We start from the raw sequence: 21,914 nt of genomic DNA on the forward strand, positions 1-21,914 counted from the left end.
GCGGCCCCCTGAACCGCGGCAGCCCGGGGCCAGGCTGTGCCCGGCTGGTCGGGCCTGCGGGTTTCGGTCCCCCGGTGGCCGCAGCCGGGGGCGCTGGAAGTTTGTACCGAGACTCAGAGCGGCCAGGCCGGGTCAGACCCAGGGTCCATCCAGCCCCGCGTCCCGCCTGCCGACCGCGGCCAGTGCCAGCTGCCCCGGAGGGAATGAACAGAACAGGGAATCACCAAGTCATCCACCCCGTCACCCATTCCCAGCCTCTGGCAAACAGGGCCCAGGGACGCCATCCCTGCCCAGCCCGGCCAATAGCCGTTGAGCGACCTGTCCTCCAGGAGCTTCTCTGGCACTTTTTTAAAACCCTGTTTTAGTCTTGGCCTTCACAACATCCTCTGCCAAAGAGTTCCACAAGTTGGCAGTGGACCCTTTGGAGGTGGAAATGTATTTCTGAGATTGGGAGCAGGAGCAGGGAAGCATGCCATTCTCGCCCACTCCCACAGCAATGCCAGGGGTGTTTTTGTGCAGGTGTGCAGCAAGCCTGTAGCCTTGTCAGTCCACTACCAGTGAGCAAACTGTGCCCTTTAACAGAAAATAGAAGAAACTTTATGCGTAAATGCAGAATTCTGTACAGTAGCTAACGGTGGTTTACCACCACTGGAAGATTTGGAGCAGACTGCACAAAAATTTCACTGATGGGTGTCATAGGAAGATTGATGCTGGCTGAGAAAGGATGTTTCAGGAAAGTTGAAACAGTGATTAAATAGAAAGGAATAATACAAAGAAATACCAAATGGATTTTACCTGTTAACGCTACAAAAGGATGGCAGAGTAGATCAGCACATTTGGGTCCATTTCATGGTGATGTAATCCGGCAGGCACAGCTACAGTTATGCTATGGCCACAATCGTATTTCATTAGTTTGGTGTTTAACATTGTCCACACAGGACTTTTAATCCACTGCTGTAGCTCCCTCACTACTACTGTAGAGAACTGCTGAGAGTACCTAGGATTAAAGGTGCCCTGTTTATACCGCTCTTATTCTCCAGCTGTGGAATTGCAGGAGGGTTGTACAACAATGGGAAGTTTTAGGCTGTGTCATAGCCTGTGTGTCACGGCTCTTACTTGGTTGGCTCAGGGACTCAGAACGCCTTTGGACACTGGTTGCAGCTCAACGGAACTATGATAAAAGTCAAACAGCAGTAGTTTCTACCAGAACAATAGCAACAGAATGAAGAAATGAACCAAGATGTCCACTTTAATCACAGCTGGGAATAAGAAGTTTGGCACAGACTACATCTGCAGTCATAATGCTCAGCAGCTCCATAGAAACATTAGTTAAGTGACTTCAGCATCTTTGTTTACGCTTCCTGTATTTCTGCCCTTATCCATCAAAGGGATTGCACAAGGGCCCTCACCAAAGCTGTGCCAAAACTGGAATTGTTCAGATGCTTTGTTCCCAGCTTCCTGCTCTCAACCCTGCTTCTAACATAAACAAACTTTTTTCTTGATACGTAATCTGCATGGTGGGACAGTCAATCACTAGTTAAGTGAAAGAAAAAAAGACAAGACAAGGTATCCTACTAGTTCATAATATTAAAACTGTACTTGTCACCCCCATGGAGTCATCACAAGGCTACCAAGTGCACTTTAAGAGTTTGATGAACAACAAATAGTTAAGAATTTTATTATAAGGACTGAGGCAAAGATTTTTATTTATTTATTTATTTTACATCACATTTGAAGACTTTAAAGTGCTTATTCTAAATAATATACAAAGACCATATCTGCACTATGGAATATATTATAAATTATATCATGCATTCATTAACAAACTATACAAAGCCAACAGAAATATATCTTAAGTCCAAGCATACATTATCTAAAACGATCAGGATACAGGAGAATGGCTTAGAGTTATAACGGTAAAACTAACCCAAGCATTATGGAGGGGGAAACTAAAGAGAATAGGTCTTGCAAACTTGAAAGGGTTTCAATCTCAAATGAAGTGTGTTACTTGCAAATCTTTCAGTGTTTAACAATTACTTAAATTAGCTCGAATGGAAAGTTGTTTAAAAAGCAACAAACAAACCAACCAAAAAAACCCCACCCTCAGTATGAAGGTATGTATTAAGAGGAAAAAGTTTTTCTTGTTGAACAATCCAGGTCAAAGTAAGATGCTTAGCAGCAACTGAACTTCATCCTCACCATTTCATTCTCTGTAAGCTTGAGCTACAACACTACAGACCAGAGTTTGCACACATACTGTAGGTGATGGAAAAGTATTAAACTGTAGTTTTATCAAGTGAGAAATTATCTAGAATTGGTCCACAGCAGATAGAATTGTACTGGGGAAAAACACTGCAAAATAGTCTCACTGTATTTCAAAATAAAGGTTTAACAATTTGTTATCTGTCATCTTCTATAAAAATAGGTTTTAAACAACAAAATTGTATCATACATATTTTCTTTTAATACTTTAATAGAATCTAATTTATATTTGTATGGCTAATGATTATTATATAGTCAATCAAAACACTGATACTGCTTTGGACTCTTTAGCCACACCTGTAAAAATATTAACACCTTAAATAGAAGCAGCAGAGATCAGAATTTAACATGTTTTCAATACTGTCAATGGTCTGAGTTTTGCTGTAGCAAGGAAAAAAATTCACTTAAACCATGACAGATTCAAAATAAGAATGTAGTCAACACTGCTGTCAAATCCAAATGGCTGGGTTCCAAGTTACAAAGCACCGGCACACTACTGCACAGCAGTGGATTCTGATGGTTTCTTGTCATTCCCAAGAATCAAACCCTAGCCCTGATGGGTTTCAAGGGGAATTATTTTCTCAGGTTTTCATCTCTCTCAAATACTGCACATAAGCTGCAATGACACTGTATCATACAGTACAACTGTATACAATATATTGTAATTGTTACACAGTATAACCTGATTAATCAAGAGACTGGTAGTTAATACTCCTGGAGTTAATGCTTTTTTAAAAACCAGAAGTCAACCAAATCCTACCTCTAACTCTCACTCAGATTCCCAGACATAACTAGAATTCACACCCCTACACAGGCCTGACTGATCACATTCTTCAGTTCTTTATCACTAAAATAGGAGGTTTGCACTGCAGTGATTTGGAAAAATAAGTGTCAAACCGTCATCCTTTGCAAAAGGTCCCTAAGGATTCATAGGTGGATTTTTTCCTACAGTTCTATTCTCCTTTTAGGAAAATATCTTATGTAGGCTATATGACTTTTTGTTTCTTTGCTGAAGAAATACATTTTGTACTATTCACCATTACAGATACTGTTCAGAAGCTGCTGGTGAATTAATTCTCATGCTTCATTCTATCGACAATGAAATTAAACAATGAAATTTCTGACCTTCATTAAATACATTTAAAATTAACATTGGTTATATTTTCAGTATTTTAAAATAAATTTTAATCATGGGGTTTTTTAGGGGTCTTTCATGTGAGCACCCCCTTTCTTTTTATTATTTTTTTTTTTTTACAAAAGAGTGCTTAGGACGTATTTTTAATCTATTAGTACTTCTATCATGCATTAGAAATGTCGATTACTTTAAAAACAAACAATCTCAGCAGAAGTGGCAACCTCCTAGCTGTGTGCAGATCTTGAAGATTAGGTGAAACTACATTTAACAGCAGTGTCTGCCCCTCTTTCCAATGTTTGTTCATGCTGAGGTCAGCAAAACAAAATATCCCAACTGCCTAAAAACAACTTACACAGTAAAAGAGTTGTGTTGGAGAAGTTTTAAATAATTCTACTGAACTCATAGATGCAAGAGATTTAGTATCAAATCAGATTTAAAAGTTATTCAACTATCTATCCAGTGTCTAAAGCAAAGTTAAAATTCTGGTCTTTGATTCATAAAATTCTGAGATGCAAGTGGTGTGTTTGAGATTTCAGTGAAGGAACAAATCAAGAATTCAAGAAAAATGGAAATGAAGTGCTTCTATCCCCCAACCCGAAAAAAGAAGGAAGCCTGGGAGTAGTCTGCTGCTGTGGTGTTTAATAACAGTCTGGTCAAATATGGATTCTTCAGCTACCAGGAGGAGTCAGTATCTGCTGCTGTACCAGTCATTGTTATTGATCTGAAGCAATTCAGTAACTACTTGCACTATGTTATAGTTGTGTTTCTTCAGCAGTCTCAGGTTTAACTGCCTGTCACAGAATCCCATCTCACACAGATTGGCTAGGAGAGTGGCAGTCTGCTCTTCTGTAGTTGTAGGCTGCTTAAAGAAAAGAGAACCCTTTAAATTCAAAATACTGAATTGACTGAAGTCATCTCTATTTCAAAGCAGAAAACTTAAAAATACTTTTTATAAAGATTTTAAAGCTAATCTTAGATTTATTTGCAGCTGAACTTGTTTACAGTCTCTGATATTTTAAATGACCTCACTTTTTAGGGTCTCATTTAGCAATTGAGAATTAGTTTGCGTGGGCCATCTAGTGCAGCTAGTTAGTGCTTTAGCCATTGAGAGATGGGTTAAAAAGTATCGACTCATGTTCCAAATGAATCAAGGTTACCATGTCCTACCCTACTGAAGTCAAGAGGATGATCACCCCTCAAACCATGCTCTTTGGGGCAAGGCCCAGGTACAGCCACTCTTTACATGTGGTTGTACATTTCATCACCCTACACAAAAAGACTGTGTATGAAGAGCAATCAGTATGTGGTAACTCGAAATGTCTGCCAGCACTATGGCTAGTACTAAGCATTGCTACTGATTTCACAATAAGCACCAACTGTCCTAGTTTACAGAACATTTTAGAAAAATCAGTGCTCTCTACCCAGAAACATCTGGTTTATTTTATTTTAATATGATATATGATATCAGCATGTGTTTAGAAATCAATGCAAGTTAGTTACTGGAGAAATGATGATCCTAGGACCGTGAGCAAATCATTATTTTAAATGAGTAACTTGGTTATTTTCATGAGTAACTAAAGAACCATTATATGCTCACTGGCCAGAAGATGGACTAGATGGGAAAAAAGACCTCAATGGGTATGTCTACGCTGCAATTAAAAACCCTTGGCTGACCAATGCCAGCAGACTTGGGCTGTCAGGGCTCAGGGTAACAGGTTGTTTAACTGCAGTGTAGACATTCAGCCTTGGGCTGGAGACTGGGTTCTAGGACACTGAGAGGTGTCAGGATCCCATAGCTCAGGCTGCAGCCCAAGCCCAAACCTTTACAGCACAATTAAACAGTCCCAGGAGCGCTGCGAGCCTGAGTAAGCTGGTACAGGCCAGCCACAGGTGTCTAACTGCAGTATAGGCATACCCTAAGAGGTCTCTCCCATTTGCAACTTTTATGGTTCCATGCTGTCAGGAAAAAGAGTGCAAAGAGACTTATAATAGGGAGGTAACTCAGTTCCTAGCCATACTGGAATATACAGAGCCTTAAACAGCTGCTGAGATTTATTAGTGGTGGAAATAACAGTGAGATGATTAGCTAATTCCAAAAGGCATACACAACCAAGCAACAGATGACTGTTATTACATTAGATAAAACAACGGCCTGCAGACACTCTAAAGAAGTCATGGGCTGAATGAGACACAGGTGATTCACTGAAAGGCAACTGATTTTTCTGGGCTGAGTGGTTGAAACAATTCTCCTTCTTGCAATTGGCTGAAAGTTACATTACACTGGACTATTATGACATCAGCTGTCCAACTGCATTGCTATCTTATACAAGTCACTCCCTCCAATAACTTCCCCTCAACTCAGTCAACAACACATAACTGTAAATCTGTCCTGACAAAGGAAATAGCATATCCCTCATTTTTGCATCTTAAACTGCAGACTAGAAATAAACCTTCCAGACACTGGATCAATGTGCTAACCATACAGAGCTCAGCTCTGGCAGTTCAGCCCTTTTGACATGATCTGACTTTTCAGATTTACTTGGTTTTAAAGCCAGTTATTGCTTTGTATAAACTGCTAGGATTACTAATGTCCCCCAATCAACCAGTTGTTTGGCTTTCCTGAAGTAGTCAGGGAAGCTGTGCTTGAGTCTGCAGTTGAAAGAGTTACTGCCAAACCTGCTTAATATTTTACTGTTCCAAGAGTAAAAGGACAGGAGTTTTACCCCTATACAGGATAACAAACTCACATAATATTTGTAATGCAAGGTTAAAGTTCTAAAAAAACAAAACCAAAAGACCTCCACCCATAGTGCATCAGAAAACAGGAGATACACGTACTTGTTCTGCAATGGACTGTCCAGCAAACAGTGCTTTGTAGGCAGAGGTAGCAACAGACAAAGCTCCTTTAACCAGCCCTCCTGCAATGCTGCTTCCTTGGGGGTGTCTGTGGAGAAGTGTGATGTTATCTGAAGTCAGTAAAGGCAAGCATGTATTTCACTTATGGTATCTTCCTGTTAGAGAACCTACTGAGATTTAAGTCTCCTTGGAGAAAATGGGGCATTATCCAAAGGAATAATTCAGAGGCTACTTGTGGAGGTCAGTCCATTTCTTTCAAGACACCATATCAACATGTTTTATGAAAGTACAGAAAGAGTGCATTCAAGACACACTTAACAGCTTTCTACAGTGGAACTATTATTTGCTTGTCCTCAGAGAACTACAGCGTTGTATGTGGGTATGTAGCAGCATACTGTGTTGCCTGCCAAATATCTCTCTCAGAACAATCCTAACACCCAGATTTGCCATTACCATTTCTGACCTCTGTTGGTCCCATCTACTTAACCAGATACTGCGCCTGGTCTCTCGACCTTTTCTGTTTAGATTACTATGCTGTACATCCAACTCCCAACATCTTTAGAAGTTGGTTTCATTCTCACTGTGTCTTTAGTTTAAATTTTTCCCAAGAATCTGAAAGACCTTGAGGCAACAAACCAGATTTTCAGGACTCAGCTCCAACAGAAGCATGCAAGTCAAGGGCCAGATTTTCAAAATGCTCATCAACTTTGGCCCCTTCATTTATGTGCATAAATCAGAGCAGAGCTCTTTTAAAGATCTGGCCCCATTGAATTCGGCACTAATTTCTGAAATCTTGAATTGAACGTTGCTAAGACAGGCTCCCCCTATCTCCACAGCCTACAAAGAGAACCTATGCCCTTAATTGCTTCTCTTAGTTCAAAGAGATGCAAGGCCAAAGTGCATCAATTCTGAAGTGATAACTGACTGGTTTCAATTACCTTGCATATTCCGGGCACTTCGATTTAATATTATTTACAATTCTTGAAGGTCCTGGTCCAGGAAAGTCTTCATATCTGGGCTCTAGAAATAAATCAAAACAAGTGAGCAGGTGCAGTCAACAAGCATAGTAGACAGCTGAGGTTTGCGCATGTGAACTGAAGTAGTAGTGAGGTTCCTGCAGTCCACAAGAAACTACATTTAACACAGGTATAACAAGCTTGTAGGCAGACAGTTCACCATACTCTAAGCTGGGTGCTGCAGCTATCCAGTGTTTGGGGATCATGGGATAAGAAGAGAGGGAAAGTTTATCTTTCACCCCACTGCCCTTTTTCTCCTGCACCCTCTGCATTCAGAAAGCACCACTGAGACAGACTGATTTCCACAGTCCCACATCTGCCTCAGCAGATCTGTCTTTGCCAGAAAATGTGGTCAGGATTAACTAGCACATCTCCAAATCCCTCTCTTCAGGCACACATCTACCCAAACAAGAAGTTAACCACTGCTGGTTGGATAAACTGAAAAGTAGAAAGGGATCATTTGTGTATAAAAGAATCATTCTGACTGTAAGCTGTACAACTTTACCCCCAAAGAATTTATAGTATAAGAGACAAACATACAAAGAGTGTGGGGAGAAACTGCATCTTCCTTTGCCTCTATGGCAACTAGCAGATTTTAGACACTACTTTAACAGAAATAATATGCAGCAGAACCCAACAAACAGGTGACAACGAGTAGCCCATGCAGTTAACAGTGTATGTTATGAAGCAGCCGCCTATGGAATTTATAATATATGCTGCAAGTACCTTCTCTTATTTGATCAGGAACAGTTGAAGGTATTTCCTCTGTAAATGGCAAATTTGCTTTTTGGAGACCATGACTCTGAAGAGAAGAGAGGTTCCTGCAAAAAAAAGTTATTTATAAAAATCATGTAGAAAGATACAGAAGCAAACACCGCAAACCTCAGTTCTGGAGTCAGTACAGGCTGTACAGAAGATTTTTCCTTGAATGGTACAGCAGGATCTGAGACATTCATACTTGCATATATACTTTTCAAACAGCACAAATGTAACTTATTCAGTTTGCACACAGAGCTCAGGCTCAGTGCCCCATAGATATAGAATTTCTATGTTTAGCACTTTTGTTCTTGTCACAGCAGCACCCACACCCTCCATACCTTTGTGGCTGGGGTAGGGTGCTGATGATCTCTGGGGTCAACGGTACTGCATCCAACGTCTGTGAAGTTGTTAAGATGTCGTTGATATTATGGACCTGAGGCTGGCTCTCTCCTTCTGGGATCACCATCTCCATGTCAGTATCTATTGCTCTTTCCAAACTGGGCTGAGAGAGGGCAGAGCTATACATAGACTCTCCCAGCGGACGGCTGGTATCGAAGCACTCAGGGAGAATAATGATATAATCCTCTGAAGAAGCAGAGGACACTTGGCTTTGAACTTCATCTTTAACATCCTCCTCTTCATACTCTGCGTCACTAGGCTCCCCACTGAGATTTGCTCCGTCAGACACTGCAAGTTTCTCTAACAGAAGAAAAAGAATGCTGTACTAGAATTTTGCCATTAAGACTAGCCTGGCAACAAAGGCACCATTTGCCTACAAACACAAAACAAGAGCTCAGAAAAAACTGCAGGACATTTGGTGCCAAGGCTGGCCAGGTTTTTTTCCCTGTGTGCACGTGGTGATGGTATGGGCTTTCGACTGGCTGGGAAGCAGATCTTGTCTAAATGACCTTTGACGTAAGATTAGTTGGATTGCACTTTGTCTTTGCTACTGCCTGGCCTTCCAGCTGTATATCAGGTTGTTTATCCAGTCCTCACACAGGGACAGAAGGGTAAGGAACTGCACTAGGCCTGGGTACTTTAAGTTAGAAAGGCACTGTGACACTGCATCCCATATTCTTCACAGTGATATTATTATAATATGATCATGGCATAATTATGATGCATTTTGTACAAGATGGGCCATGTAAGGGGTCATTGGAAAAATTATGATTTGCTGAATATGATTATCCTATTTGTATGCACGTTTCATATTTGTATCTAAAGCTATGCATATTGACTATGTATCTGTATTTCAAACGTGCTTACCCAGAGTGACACCCCCAACTAGCCTTGCAGGTACAACAATGAAGAAGCCAGACAGTGCTGACTGCCCATCAGCAAAGACAATGGACCCTGAAAGAACTTAACCTTCCTGTAAACATTCCAGACAGTTTATATGGCTCCTATGACTCAGCAAGGTAGGCAAGGCCATGTGACCAGGCCACATGACTCTGGACTTCCACCTTGGGATGTCTGTATTTTTCTACAAACTGGTCTAGGAACCAAGTTTAGAACAAAGGGTTCCTGCCATATGCTAGAGCAATATAAGGCAGAGAGTGACATCCTCTCTTGTTCTTTACTCCTCACACAAGAGGACTCCTGGAAACATCTGAGGAACAAAGACTGAACTGGGGGAAGTGCTGGACACAGGCTAAAGGGATTTCTAGCCTGCATATGAGAAAACTTGGGGAATCCAAGCTGTAAAGCAAGTGCAGCTTGTGCTTTAAGAATCTGCAAGCCTGTTTGTACCATCACTCAGGGTGAGAAACTACTAATGCATATCCAATCTAGTATGTTAAGCTTAGTTTGCGTTTTTGTTTATTGACTAGATAATCTGCTTTGATCTGTTTGCTATCACTTATAATCTATCTTTTGTAGTTAATAAATTTGTTTTTGTTTTATCTAAACCAGTGAGTTTGAATGAAGTGCTTGGAAATCTTAGCTCAAGGGGCAAAGGCTGTTGCATTTCCCTTCCACATTGGGTGGGAGGCAAACTGGATAATAAATTCATACAGGTTAGGGTTTTGACCAGAGCAGGAAGGTACGACTCTGGGGTCCTACACTGAGAAGAGGGTGGTTATTTTGGCTGTAGCCTCTCAATTGTTGGTTCACGCAGTGGCTGGTCAGAGAGCCTGCGTGTAGCTTCAGCTAGGTGTGTCCCTGCCTCTGAGATTGCTGGTGGAGGTGTAGGACTGGGAGCAGGTCTGCAGCTTGTCACAGGCAGCATAATGTGAGAGGAGTCCAGGCTGGTGAGTCAGAGCGCTCCATGGTACCCCAGTTCCAGGTGGCATCCCAGGGAGAACCTGTCACAGGTACCTCCAGAAGTGACCAGGTAGCTGAAACCTCACAACCACACAGATCAGTTGGGCTTGCAACAAACCTCCTTAGGGAGTGAGTGCAGAGCACAGATCTACAGAGTACACCCCATCCCGTGGAAAAAGTGAGGGGATGTGAGAAAGGTACAGGCTGTATTATTAAGTGAAAGCAAAATGCAACATGCACACTAATTACAGTGAGGACTTAGAAATCTGAGCCTAATTTTCAGTCTTTGGCTAGGTATGCATCTATCAACACAAAGAAAGAAGTGCTCCTCTCTAGTTGTGCATGCTGGGGCCATGTCTATACCTACAAGCTTACAGTTGCGCCACTGTAAGAGTGCTTATGTAGCTGTGTTATGCCGATGGGAGAGAGCTCTGCTGTCAACATAATAAAACCAGCTCAATGAGCGGCAATAGCTAAGTCGGCAGGAGAGCGTCTCCTGCTGACATAGCACTGTACACATGAGTGCTTCTGTCAATGTAACTTATGTTGCTTCGAGGTGTGTTTTTTTCACAACTGGGAGTGACAAAAGTTTTTCCGATATAAATACTAGTGTAGATATGGCCTAACAAGGACACAGGCTGAAAACCAGGCCCTTCGCCTAGTGTTGTAACAGACACCTACCCAACTACAATTCCCCTTTCAAGTTTTCATTAGCCCGCTATAGTTTAATTCCATTTTGCAGAAGAAAACTGTTTCAAGTGCTGCTCGTTAGAGTACAGACAGATTTTCTAGCGCAACAATGATTCCCTTCCACAGACTTCTTACTGTACTTCAGAGTTTATCACAATTCTTATCATGGGATCCATTATAGCTTTAGCGTCATTAGAGTCAGGCAGTCAAACACAGATTTGACCCCACTGACTGGTTTTTTTTTTTTTTAAGGCAGTTCTAAATCAAAACAAGAATTACTTTGAGAGAAGTCCTATTCTGTGTTAAGAAGGAGGTCAGATTAGATTATTACAGTGGTCCGTTCCAGACTCAGAATCCATTTCACTTACCAAACTTATTTTCTTCGGTCTGTTGGCTCTTTGACCCCATTTCCTTGGGTTTGGAAGCAGAATTACTTTTTGTCCTAATAGCTTCTTCACTTTTTACACTGTAACTGAAGGTGTCTTGTAGTGTCTGCAGGGAGCCTAATAGAAGAAACAGGAAGAACAGTTAAAATGCTGTACCCACCTTCAGGGTGAGGCAATTTATTACCAAGGTTCAGCTGCACAAAAATTAAAAAAGCCACAGAACTCAGCTGAGGGAAGCACTCACTCTGCAGCGATTTCGTCCTTTGAGGGGGTTTGTGATCAGGTGCAGCATCTAGGGTGAGTGAGCGTATAACTGTTTCACATACAAACTGAGTCCCACTCATGTCTTCCTCTCCTTCTTCCAAGTTCACTGGATGTTCACCCTTCATTTTCACCATGTGAGCATCTGCAGGACAGCAGCTTCAATTAGCACTTTGCAAGTGAAGTACTCCAGGTTATTTTAGTACAGCTAGAGGAATGCATCACATGGACTGTGTGAAAGGCAGCCTGACCAGGGCAGAGGCTAGCACAAGAAAACCTCTTGTTTTTCAAATGTTATTATTTCCTTGAAACAGATACATTCCAGAGTTCACTTCCTTTAAGTTAAATATAAGTGAATAGAATCTTGAGAAAAGCGTGGACCAAAGAGACTGCAGTGTTCTGAGCATAACTCAATGCACAACTGCAAGGGGGAGTTCTGGATCAATTCGGGGGATTTTCTAACTGCTGTTTCTCATTGGATCTAAAATCTGCGTGAATCCTGCAATCAGAGTGGATCAGCCAATGGTAGATTGTAAGCCAGGCATTCTCATTTGCTCCTCCTTAGAAAGGGTTAACAGGAGTAAACATTTGTTTAAGTCACTAAAGTAGTTTGAACTCAGACTCAGCTAGCAGAAATGCTGAATAAGGAGGAACCATTTTCGCTGCATTTCAGGCTACGGCGGCAATTTAAGGCAATAAAAAGGTTGCAACAAATGCAGCTGGAAATACACACTGCTGCATTTGGTGGTGGCAGCAGGTAGGGTTCCTGGTTCCCACTTACAGACCTTAAGCTGCTAGCAACCTAGAGAAAATGGGAAATGATCCTGGGGATTCCAAGGGTGACTGCTTACCAGGTACTGGTTTAATTCCATTCCCCTCATTCTCCTCCTCTATCTGACCCAAACCAGGCTTCTCTATCAGAGGGCTATCATGTGGCAGAGGAGACATGCACGGAGTCATGTCTGGAAAATAAAGGCAAACAAAAGTTTATTTGCATTACAGGAGAAGACTTCATACTAAACAAAAGGCAACCTTTCAAGCAATTAGCCATTTTTAGGTTTAGCACCCCCCTCAGGTTACTTGCTCCAAGGTTCACGGGGACTGTAGGTGTCACGAACAAGCACCTTAAACAGGCTTATCTATGATGCTCCATTGACACTGGCTGGGTGGGTGGACAGAATAGCAGCCTCCCTTGAGGTCCATCACCTTGTTCATGGTGATGTGAGTGAGAAAGGGAGTCAAGAATGAAAGCACAAGGGACCCTCAAGATTCCCCTTGGGCCAGGGCAAGGCAAATTCTGAGCGAAGTGTGGAGAAGATGCTGGAGCTTGGAAGAGCTCATTACTCTACCTCTGTGTCTCAAGAGGCAAAGTCTCACATGCAGAGGGCCAAATCGCTTCTCCAGCATCACAGTCCATGGAGACCCAAAAGGGAGAATCAGATGTCTGCGTGACAACAGTCATACTCCTCTATTCTAGGTCTCCTGGAATGGGAGATGCTGTGCACCAGAATTTAAGAAGTTCCCTACCAACAGGAGTGTTGTGTGGCACTCGCTCCAGTTCCTGCACTATGTTAATGTCCAGCAGCTCGAAGGACAGCAAATCCTACAGGAGGAAATCCCAGATTATTTCCATTAGTGTGCCCTGCACTGCACCCCCCCACAGAACCTAGCAGCATCACATTTATTATAAATAATCTACTCCAGTTCTCCAGGGGCCTCAGAATTTCAGGCAGACTGCAGCTCTCTAGTAGGACTCTTATGTCCAATGCAGAAGAATAGTTGTGTTTTTAAAATCAGTAAATGGCCAGAAAGAGGGAGACTATACAGTGGGAGCAATGCACAAACAAATGCCCTTTATTAGAGGCAAAGGAGGGAAGGTTCTCCATATAACTCAGTGTGGAATAGGTTCTACTCGGATAACAAGATGGGTGGCATTCCTATTTTAGTGGCAACAAGTTCCCACTACTGGTTGCTTCAGGGAAATAGTAGTTTTACTGAATCAAGAAAGCTGTGGCCTGTATTTTCCTGAACCCAAAACACCTGACAGTTCAAGAAGATAGGCAACTAACCTCTGTGAATATCTGGGCATTTTACTAAAACCAGGGCACAAAATCTTCTTTTGCCTTAAATTTAGTATTTTACCTGTGCAGTAAGGAGATCAACTGATGGGATGTAAAACTCTCTCTCGCTGGGGATATTTTTAATCTTCAGAGGGATGCCTGGCACTGGCAAGTCTGTTTGCTCCATCCCCTCACCAGCCTCCTGGCCTTCTGATTCTGATTTTGAAGAAACCACCTGCAGAAAACCAAGGGTGGGGAGGAGATACATCCCAGAGGCACCTTAGATTAACACCCTCTGATGTTTGCAGGAGGTTCAAAAATATAGTTATATAAAATATGAAGTCAGAATGTTATGTAGAAGGACAGTATAAATATGAAAAACGCCTCATTCCATCTACTTGGAGCCCTATGGACAGGTGCAAATATCGTATGAGTGGTGTCTTGCAAGGTTTCAGTTACAACAAAATCCAAAAAAACCCAGCTGTAACATACTGCAACAATTCCAGGTTCGGCAAAGCAGCAGGTAATATGGGAGGCAGGAATAGCTCAGTGGTTTGAGCATTGGCCTGCTAAACCCAGGGTTGAGAGTTCATTTGGGCCATTTGAGGATTTACTTGGGAATTGGTCCTGCGTTGAGCAGGGGGTTGGACTAGATACCTCCTGACGTCTCTTCCAACCCTGATATTCTATGATTCTATGTCAGCAACTACTTCAGCAACAAAGTTAGGCCATCTTTTTTAAACAATGGGAAAAAACTGAAACAATCCCCAACACTAGGTCAACACTGGGGGAGGATGGAAGCAACTACACCACTGCACCAAAGAGAAACAGACACTATTCTCTCTTCCATAGGCAGATTCTATCATATCAGTTTGGGATACTTGCCTCATTTCTATAGGAATCCTTATCCTTTAGACTAGAACTAGAGGTCTTCTGATTCCTCTCCAAGCAGGCAGTGACTGCGGAAGGATCCACAACAATACTGCACCAAACTCTGGGCCCAAACTGCTCCCCCTTGTGTGACAGCCGCCAATGAGACGCGTAGGTCCCTTCTAGAGCAGGAGCAATAAACTCGACCGAGACAATCCCCACTTGCCCTGCTGGCAGGGATGGCACCAATACGTCCTTTTTTTCAGAAGACCCCAGGGTCAGATTTCCCCACATGAATTTCAGCTGAAGGATAAAAAACAAAACCAACTAGTTTATTGGCACCCTAACCTCCTCCACACTCACCAGCTCTACTCTTCCAGTGGAGGACCTGTCTAATGAACCCTTCAGACCTTCTATGTAAGTAGCAGCCACGGCAAAGGCTGATAAAATATTGATGTTTCAGTTTTAATTTTGGTCTAGACTAATGAAAGAAAGAGGGGGTGGTGCTATGGTCAGATATTTGTATGTGTGACAGAAGCAAAAGCAGATGTATGATAGAACAACCATGTTGTGGGACCCTGCCTTGGCAAGCCACTAATTCAGTATAGTTTCCCAAAGTTATAGTGGTCATTAACCCCTTTTTTTCAGTCCTCTGCCATCTATTCCTGAGGCGTGCAAGAAGCGTACTCTTCTATGAACAGACTAGCCAGAACCTGAGGCAGGTGTTGCTTTGACCGCAGTCTGAACCAAAATCCCTGTCCATAGCCAACACACACAAACTTTAGCTCCTGGAACTTACTCAAGTGATTTACAAGTGTGAACACAGCAATAGCAAAAGTGGGGCACCTTGGTGTCTGAGCTCCACTCCACGCTGCCAGTGTTCTTCATTCGCCAGTGCTTGATAAACTTTGTCCCTGGTTGTATATGAGTCCCATCAGGCAAATTCTCATCCACGAACACTGCGCTCAGTGTAGGGACAACTGTTGGGCAGGGCTGGATAGGACTCCTGAACACAGAACAAAGCACAGAAGCCGCTCTGAAATTGACTGAATGAAGCAGACTGACTTATTTCAGTTGTCATTCTCCTCCTCCGCCTGTGGAAGCAAATCCAAAGCCCTAGCATTTTAAATAAATATCTTCAACTTAAGTTTTAAAATCCACCATTTAAGCAGTTGGTCTTCCTTTGCTTATAGGGGTCAAGATAAAACACTTTTCTGAAAATTTCCCATAGTATAGTTACAACATTTAAGGATTTATATTAATGAAATAATTTGTTTCCAGCTGGTTTACTTTCATTTGACAGTTCTTTGGCCTAGATTCAGCAAAGCTTTTAAAACACATACTGAAATGCTTTATTGAATCAGAATACTAGTATCTGGTCAGCCTCATCATTTCCCCTGTTAGGACTCTCCACAATAGATGGGTTTCAATGTTTCCCACCCACACACACAAAATTTGGAAGGAGGCTTAGGGACATGTTAATTTAAACACAGTTTCAGATCCTGCACTACAATTCAAATTGGTGTCCTTTAAAAAAGGTGGAAATATTTCCTACTTAGCAAATAGGTAACACAACTGGATCTATTCAACTCTCCATGAGTATAAAGTAGCTCCAGTTAATGTTAATTGGATTCAGAGATACATAAAGGGAAAAAATATACCCTAATGATTTTAAGAGAATGAGAAACCAGAGATATTACATGTTTTAAATCTGTACGTGCATAAAGTAGAATAATGGAAAAACTCAAGCAGACTTCTCTACATGAAAGACTCCCATCTAATGAGACAAAAGGGTGCTATAGCCTCCATTCTTACCTCAGCATGGTCTTGTGCAAAAACTGTGCACATGGAGTACAGACTAGATTCCAAAAGGAGCCAGTCAAGAAGACCGTAAAAAAATGCAGTCTGTTCAAATGAGGCACCAAGTCAACCTCAATTTATGCTGCCCTCCCTCCTTTCATTACACCACCTCAAATTTAAACCCCTCACACTCTCCCAACTCACAACATGCCCAGCTTATGCTCCATATACACCTGTTTTCAGATTTTTGGTAAGGGATAGGATTTTAACAAACAGCATCAAACCTTGCAGTCCTCACTAGGTCATAGCTCTCATCGACCCTCACCGGAGTCTCCAGGATTTAGCCTTTCATTATTTCATAAAATTCTAAATGACATTTTAACCTCATTGCATCACGGGATCAAGAAATAGCACAGCAATGCATGAAGCGCTGTTCTGGCTCCCAGCATTCCTTACATGAGGGCACTGGGCTGCAGGCTCTCTGGTTTGATAGCAGATGAGCCGGTGATCTCCAGCGCATGGACAGAGTTCCACAGGTGAATCTTCCTGTGCAGCTTGAGCTGCTTTTTGAGCTCTCGGACTTCAGCCTTGCGCTGTTTCTTCTCCGCTCGTAATCTTTGCTTTTCTGCCTTCAGAAATCTTTTGTCCATTTGTTTCTGAAGCCTGCAAATAAAGACATCCAGCTCCGTACAACATACACTTAGCAACCAAATTGGAGTTCAGCTTCCAACAACACAAATTCTAATTCTGCCAGGAATGTTTCATGGAATGCTAAATGAAAAACATCAGGCTTCTATGAGCAATATCTCAGTGACATCTTCTGAAGGGCACATTTCCCAAAGGATGCAAATCTGTGACAAATGCCTGAAGAGTAGCTGGTGAAGATATTCAGTGTGGCCCTGATGGAAGAGCTAACTCACGGAAGCCACATTAACATATGTGGTATCACAGGGACATACTGAACTCGTTAGGTCCTGTAGAACCCAGCTATGAGACGAGAAAAGAGAAGAAACCTCTGCCTAACTATCTCTTCCACCTTCTTGCTGAAGAGTCTAGGACAGTCTTGGATTTAATGTGGCACAGACATATGCTACTCTGCTTAGTCATCTACTCCATATTCTGGAAATAATGCATATGCCAGTTTCTACTTCTTGCTTTCTTCTATATTCACCATAAAAACCTAAACAAAACCCCAAATGTAGGCGTTTTCAAACTGCCTCCTGCAGACCAGAAGAACACTGCCATGTAACTGAGGTAGCTACGCATTTACCTAACTTGCTCCAGAGTAGCAGGGAGACGAGGAGAGAACTGCCCAATGCTGTATGTCTCAGAGACACATAGAACAGGCCTCCGCAACTTCAGCAAGACATGATTAGGATCATGTGCATATGTCCCTGCCTCACACGGTTCACAGATACTGTAGGCTGGGCACATACTGCAAAAGAAGTAAAGGCAAGAAGGTTACTTAAAGGCAAATAAAGGAAGGGGTGTGTGTGTGTAGGAAAAGAAATCTTCATATGGGTAACACCCCCATCTCCCTAAAGAAGCAATCACTGCACTGGAACCTCTGAATATTAGGCAAGACTACTTGGGGTGGAGCAGGAGTCGGCTTCATCATTTGTGCAGCCACCTCCATCAGTAACATTCTTTCCAACCCCACTCCATCCAGGACATTGAGTCATTTCCTCCTTAGTGTCACATTTTAAGCATGCCCTTCCTCAGCTCATGAGTGACTGATCGCAGATTGTTTGCAACAGAGGGTAAGAAAGACTAAGCAAAATTCTTTGTAAAATATACTGCAGTAGAGTGGATGGTACAGTGTAGGGGACAGGACACCAAAGCTTTTAGCAGCGTCCCAGGGCTATAAAGCACATGTACTGATGAAATGGAATCAATGGAAGTATATCAATCTGTACGCTCTGAGTGACAGAGGAATATACATCAGATTGAACTATGTCAATTGCTACAGTTGCTATTTAGGCCATAAGAACAAAGCATTTATTTTTACAGGAACTCAAATGGCAGCTGCCCCTTTTTATGGGATTTGTGTTATCACACAGCACTTAAGATAGCTCTCAGTAAGACCCTTATAAATGTATTTGTAGTGCAGGATTCAGTGCTTTGAATTCTGACGTGGCTATGGAGAGGAAAAGGAGAAAAAATGTGCATGAGCCTAGCAACCAATCATGACCAACAAGAGAACTATTTACTGAAGACATCATGATCTCAGATCTAGGCCCATATGCCACTGAGAAAGTTGTCAAATCACCAAAAGTACTGGCACAGTTGCTGACTATACAAGACATACAGCAATGCACACAGGAGCATTTGAGACAAGGTTCACACCCTGTGAATTCAAACTTTGGAGATTTTTCCAAGTGCCAACAATTTCTCATCCTATAATGCATAGGCATACAACACTGATATGTCACTTTTCTAAACAACCAGATACCATCAGACTGTACCTGCACTGATAGCGGATCCCCACAATCCGGGCATGGCAGTTGCTGCAGGAGATTAGCCAGTCACACTGGCTGCCTTGTGTTGACTGGGTCTCTGGAGCGGGCTGTGCTATTACGGTGGAGCTGCTGGATGAGTCTGGGGGCTGATTACGAAGGATGAGCTTCTCACTTAGTTTTTGCTCAAGTTTCTCAACCGTTTCTTTAACTACTTGTTCCCTAAACTGAGGAAAAGAAGGTGGTCACCAATGGCACCTGATTGGACAACTGTAGGTTTTGGTCCACAGAATCCCAATATTCCCAATTTTTAAGACAGAAAGTTCATTGTTAATTCCTTTTCCTCTCCTGGCATCTTCCAGACTGAAATCAGTGGAGTATCACCCTCCTCAGACAGTCAGTTGGCATTTTACAAAATACCAAACCATTTATTTTAATGAATTTAGTTTATAGCAGAACAGAAAACAGAAGATTCTAAATATTGACTCTGTGGCACAGCTTCCCAGGCAAATCAGGTATCTCTGGGAGTTAGGTAAGTCTAATATTTTCCCTTAAACTCCAGGTTTGCATGGACCTTCCTAGATAGCAAGCAGGTTTCCAGCCTTCATTTTTAGAGGATCCCTAAAAGTCTGAATCCTGCCTTTACTTACCAGATTCTACTTTAAATATCACTAGCTAGCACCTTATAAATAAGGGGCTGCTTAGTTTGTGGTGCTATTATTACAGGGATCATTATGATTTGGATTAGTTCAGGAAGGTACTAGCCGATTCTTCCTGGCTAGTCATCTCTCCTGTGAGCTTGTGTATTAAGGAGCTGATCGATGACAACAATATTAATAACCCATGTTAACAGTCTATACGTTATACCCACTTGTCTCCAAAGAAGTGTTACCTTTAGTGGCCTAGCCTCTCTTAATTGCTCTGTTTATGTTGTGGTTTCAAGTCTTCAGAAGCCCTGAGGGCTACACCTGTTGAACTGGTCAAACAGGACTTTCTAAAAGCAACACCATGTTCTATGTAAGTTCTTCAGGACAATGACCATGAGATCCTAAGGCTGTGTGGAATGTAACATGGATTCTACCATGGGAGTCTCCCCAATGGAAAGAGGGAGAATTCCTAAACTACTCCAACCCTTGTCAAAGCTAAGATTATTTAAAATCAGATTGGACAACCCTTGTAAATGTTTAACAGGGAACAATCCAGCTTTGACAAGGAATAGAGCAGTTGTAACGTTCAGTGTGGACCACATTTTAGGAAACGACTACACTATAGAACTGTGGTGGCTTCTTGATATTTAGAAGCTGTGAAAGTAGAATTAATTATATTGTAAAAATAAGAATGGATTAAAGAAATGTTGTCTGCACCTTTAAGCAAAATTGTTGGAATGTTGCTATCCAGGTGTCAGGAAACAACAGACAATTAGCATAGAACAATCTGCAACTTAAGGGAATTGAAAGTATTAACTTAGATCGATACCGAATCAGTAAGAAACCGTGAAAATGCATGCGGTGTCAGCAGGTGTAGGTTTTTCTGTCTGTTGCTTTCTTTGTCCCTTTGTCAATACTCCTGCCTTTCATCTGTTAAATAAGATAGTTTGTGCTTGTATGGTGCTCACATTATCTGGGTGTATTAGCAGACGCTGTGCTAAAAACAGAGTGGTTCTGACAAACTGTGAGTCCTGAGTCTAACTTTACAATTTGGAGTCCACGAGATGGCAACCGTCTTCACTGGGGCTGTGTGATTCCTGACTGTTTTGTAGGATGACCGTGGCAGCCGCACCGTGGCATTTGCCCGAGTCCTCCACTAGCAGGAAAGGTGCACAGCCACAGTGAGGTCTACGCCATCGAACCTGTGGTTCACACTCTGCTGGTAGGGATCCCGGGATCGACATCAGGATCTGGTCAGGTAATATTTTCTGTGTTTGTTGTCCGGACTGGGACTGTCCTGTCTCTGTGTCTATCCGTCCTCTTGTGAGTGTTTGAGTCTGGGTGCGCGTTCTATCTGGGGATCGGCCGACCAAGGGGTTCCTGTCCCCGCGGTCTGAGTGAGTGGAATTGCACAATCGCAGCCGCACCGCACTTTGGGTAAAACCCTGTGTAAAAGCAAGGGCGATGAGGCATGTAGCCTGTGGGCCTCCTTTTGTGTGTTGCACTGGGCAAATTTCCTTCTTGTGGTGACTGGTGTGCGCAGTCCTCCTGTATGGGTAACCAGATTCTAAGTTGGGACAGTTCCCTAAATAAACGCCGGCTTATTTTAAATGTATTTAGATGGTTCCAGACTCCTGTAAAGGTCCATCTCCTGTAATTTCTGAAAAAATGGTCAGAGTAACTCAGGGGGATCCCAAACTCAGTGGCCACGTTAAATAATCTTGGAACAAAGACTGAGTAAACGTCTAAAGAAACAACTCGGCCACCTAAACTAAATTGGCTAAAGGAGAGTAACTGTTTCATGCAGTGGTGGGAAAGGCAAATATAGGTAAACAAAATCAAAACTTGCTCTCAATATCAAATAATAAATTAAAAGCTTTATTAAAAGCCTCCTTCTCCCACCACCAGGACTGAGCGCTCACCCTTTATTCCGTTCTCCAAACCCGGATCAATCCAACCCCACTTCATGCTCCTCTATTGTAAAAAGACTAACAGCCCTTGCCTCTGGTCCTTGTGTCGCCTCAAAACATGATTTCTTAGTGTTCCACTACCAATTCACCAAAGGAGGGTGGGCTCCTCAATCTAGCCTCCACCCTTCCTGGTCCTTTCCTAAACATTTCTTTCAAAATTGTGAAGTAGACCACTACTAGCACTCACAAATGGTTCATTTAAAAAAGCAGGATCGGGCCATGACAACGCGCAGGCAGCAAACAAATAAACTGGAACAAAACTAGGTGTTAAAAGCCTAAGGGAAATAATGTCAGGAGTAAGAAAAAGCAGTAAGTGCAGGCATAATCCCTGAACCTACTATTAAAATGGTTTAAAATCTGAGGTAATAAAGGTGTCATTTGGGACATAAAACAAAGTGATTTTTAAGAAAAAGAGTAAAAAGTTAACTTCTACAGAGGCCTGGAAACGAATTAAAGCAGTAAACTTTGTGGAAACTGTTAAAAA

At 42.3% G+C, this 21,914-nt stretch overlaps 1 protein-coding gene across 5 annotated transcripts in view; it reads right to left on the reverse strand.

Moving 5' to 3' along the window:
- Positions 1-1,702: 1,702 nt before the first annotated feature.
- The window catches only part of NBR1 (NBR1 autophagy cargo receptor), a 31,761-nt gene continuing 11,549 nt past the window's right edge, over positions 1,703-21,914 (reverse strand). For 3 of the 5 annotated variants that reach the window (XM_075059723.1, XM_032772709.2, XM_032772708.2), the window contains 15 exons: positions 18,823-19,040; positions 17,628-17,792; positions 16,814-17,020; positions 15,404-15,563; positions 14,573-14,860; positions 13,770-13,922; positions 13,155-13,230; positions 12,479-12,589; positions 11,611-11,772; positions 11,349-11,483; positions 8,367-8,727; positions 7,996-8,090; positions 7,192-7,273; positions 6,236-6,341; positions 3,989-4,259 (listed from right to left, as the gene is read on the reverse strand). In XM_075059723.1, the coding sequence (XP_074915824.1) occupies positions 4,083-4,259; positions 6,236-6,341; positions 7,192-7,273; positions 7,996-8,090; positions 8,367-8,727; positions 11,349-11,483; positions 11,611-11,772; positions 12,479-12,589; positions 13,155-13,230; positions 13,770-13,922; positions 14,573-14,860; positions 15,404-15,563; positions 16,814-17,020; positions 17,628-17,792; positions 18,823-19,040 (2,496 nt within the window). In that variant the 3' untranslated portion in view covers positions 3,989-4,082. Of the gene's footprint in view, positions 4,260-6,235; positions 6,342-7,191; positions 7,274-7,995; positions 8,091-8,366; positions 8,728-11,348; positions 11,484-11,610; positions 11,773-12,478; positions 12,590-13,154; positions 13,231-13,769; positions 13,923-14,572; positions 14,861-15,403; positions 15,564-16,813; positions 17,021-17,627; positions 17,793-18,822; positions 19,041-21,914 lie in introns of all 5 variants that reach the window. The other 2 variants (XM_032772707.2, XM_075059724.1) reach the window with 2 other exon arrangements.

This window comes from Chelonoidis abingdonii, chromosome 21 (assembly GCF_003597395.2).
Source record: "Chelonoidis abingdonii isolate Lonesome George chromosome 21, CheloAbing_2.0, whole genome shotgun sequence".
Lineage (NCBI taxonomy): Eukaryota > Metazoa > Chordata > Testudines > Testudinidae > Chelonoidis > Chelonoidis abingdonii.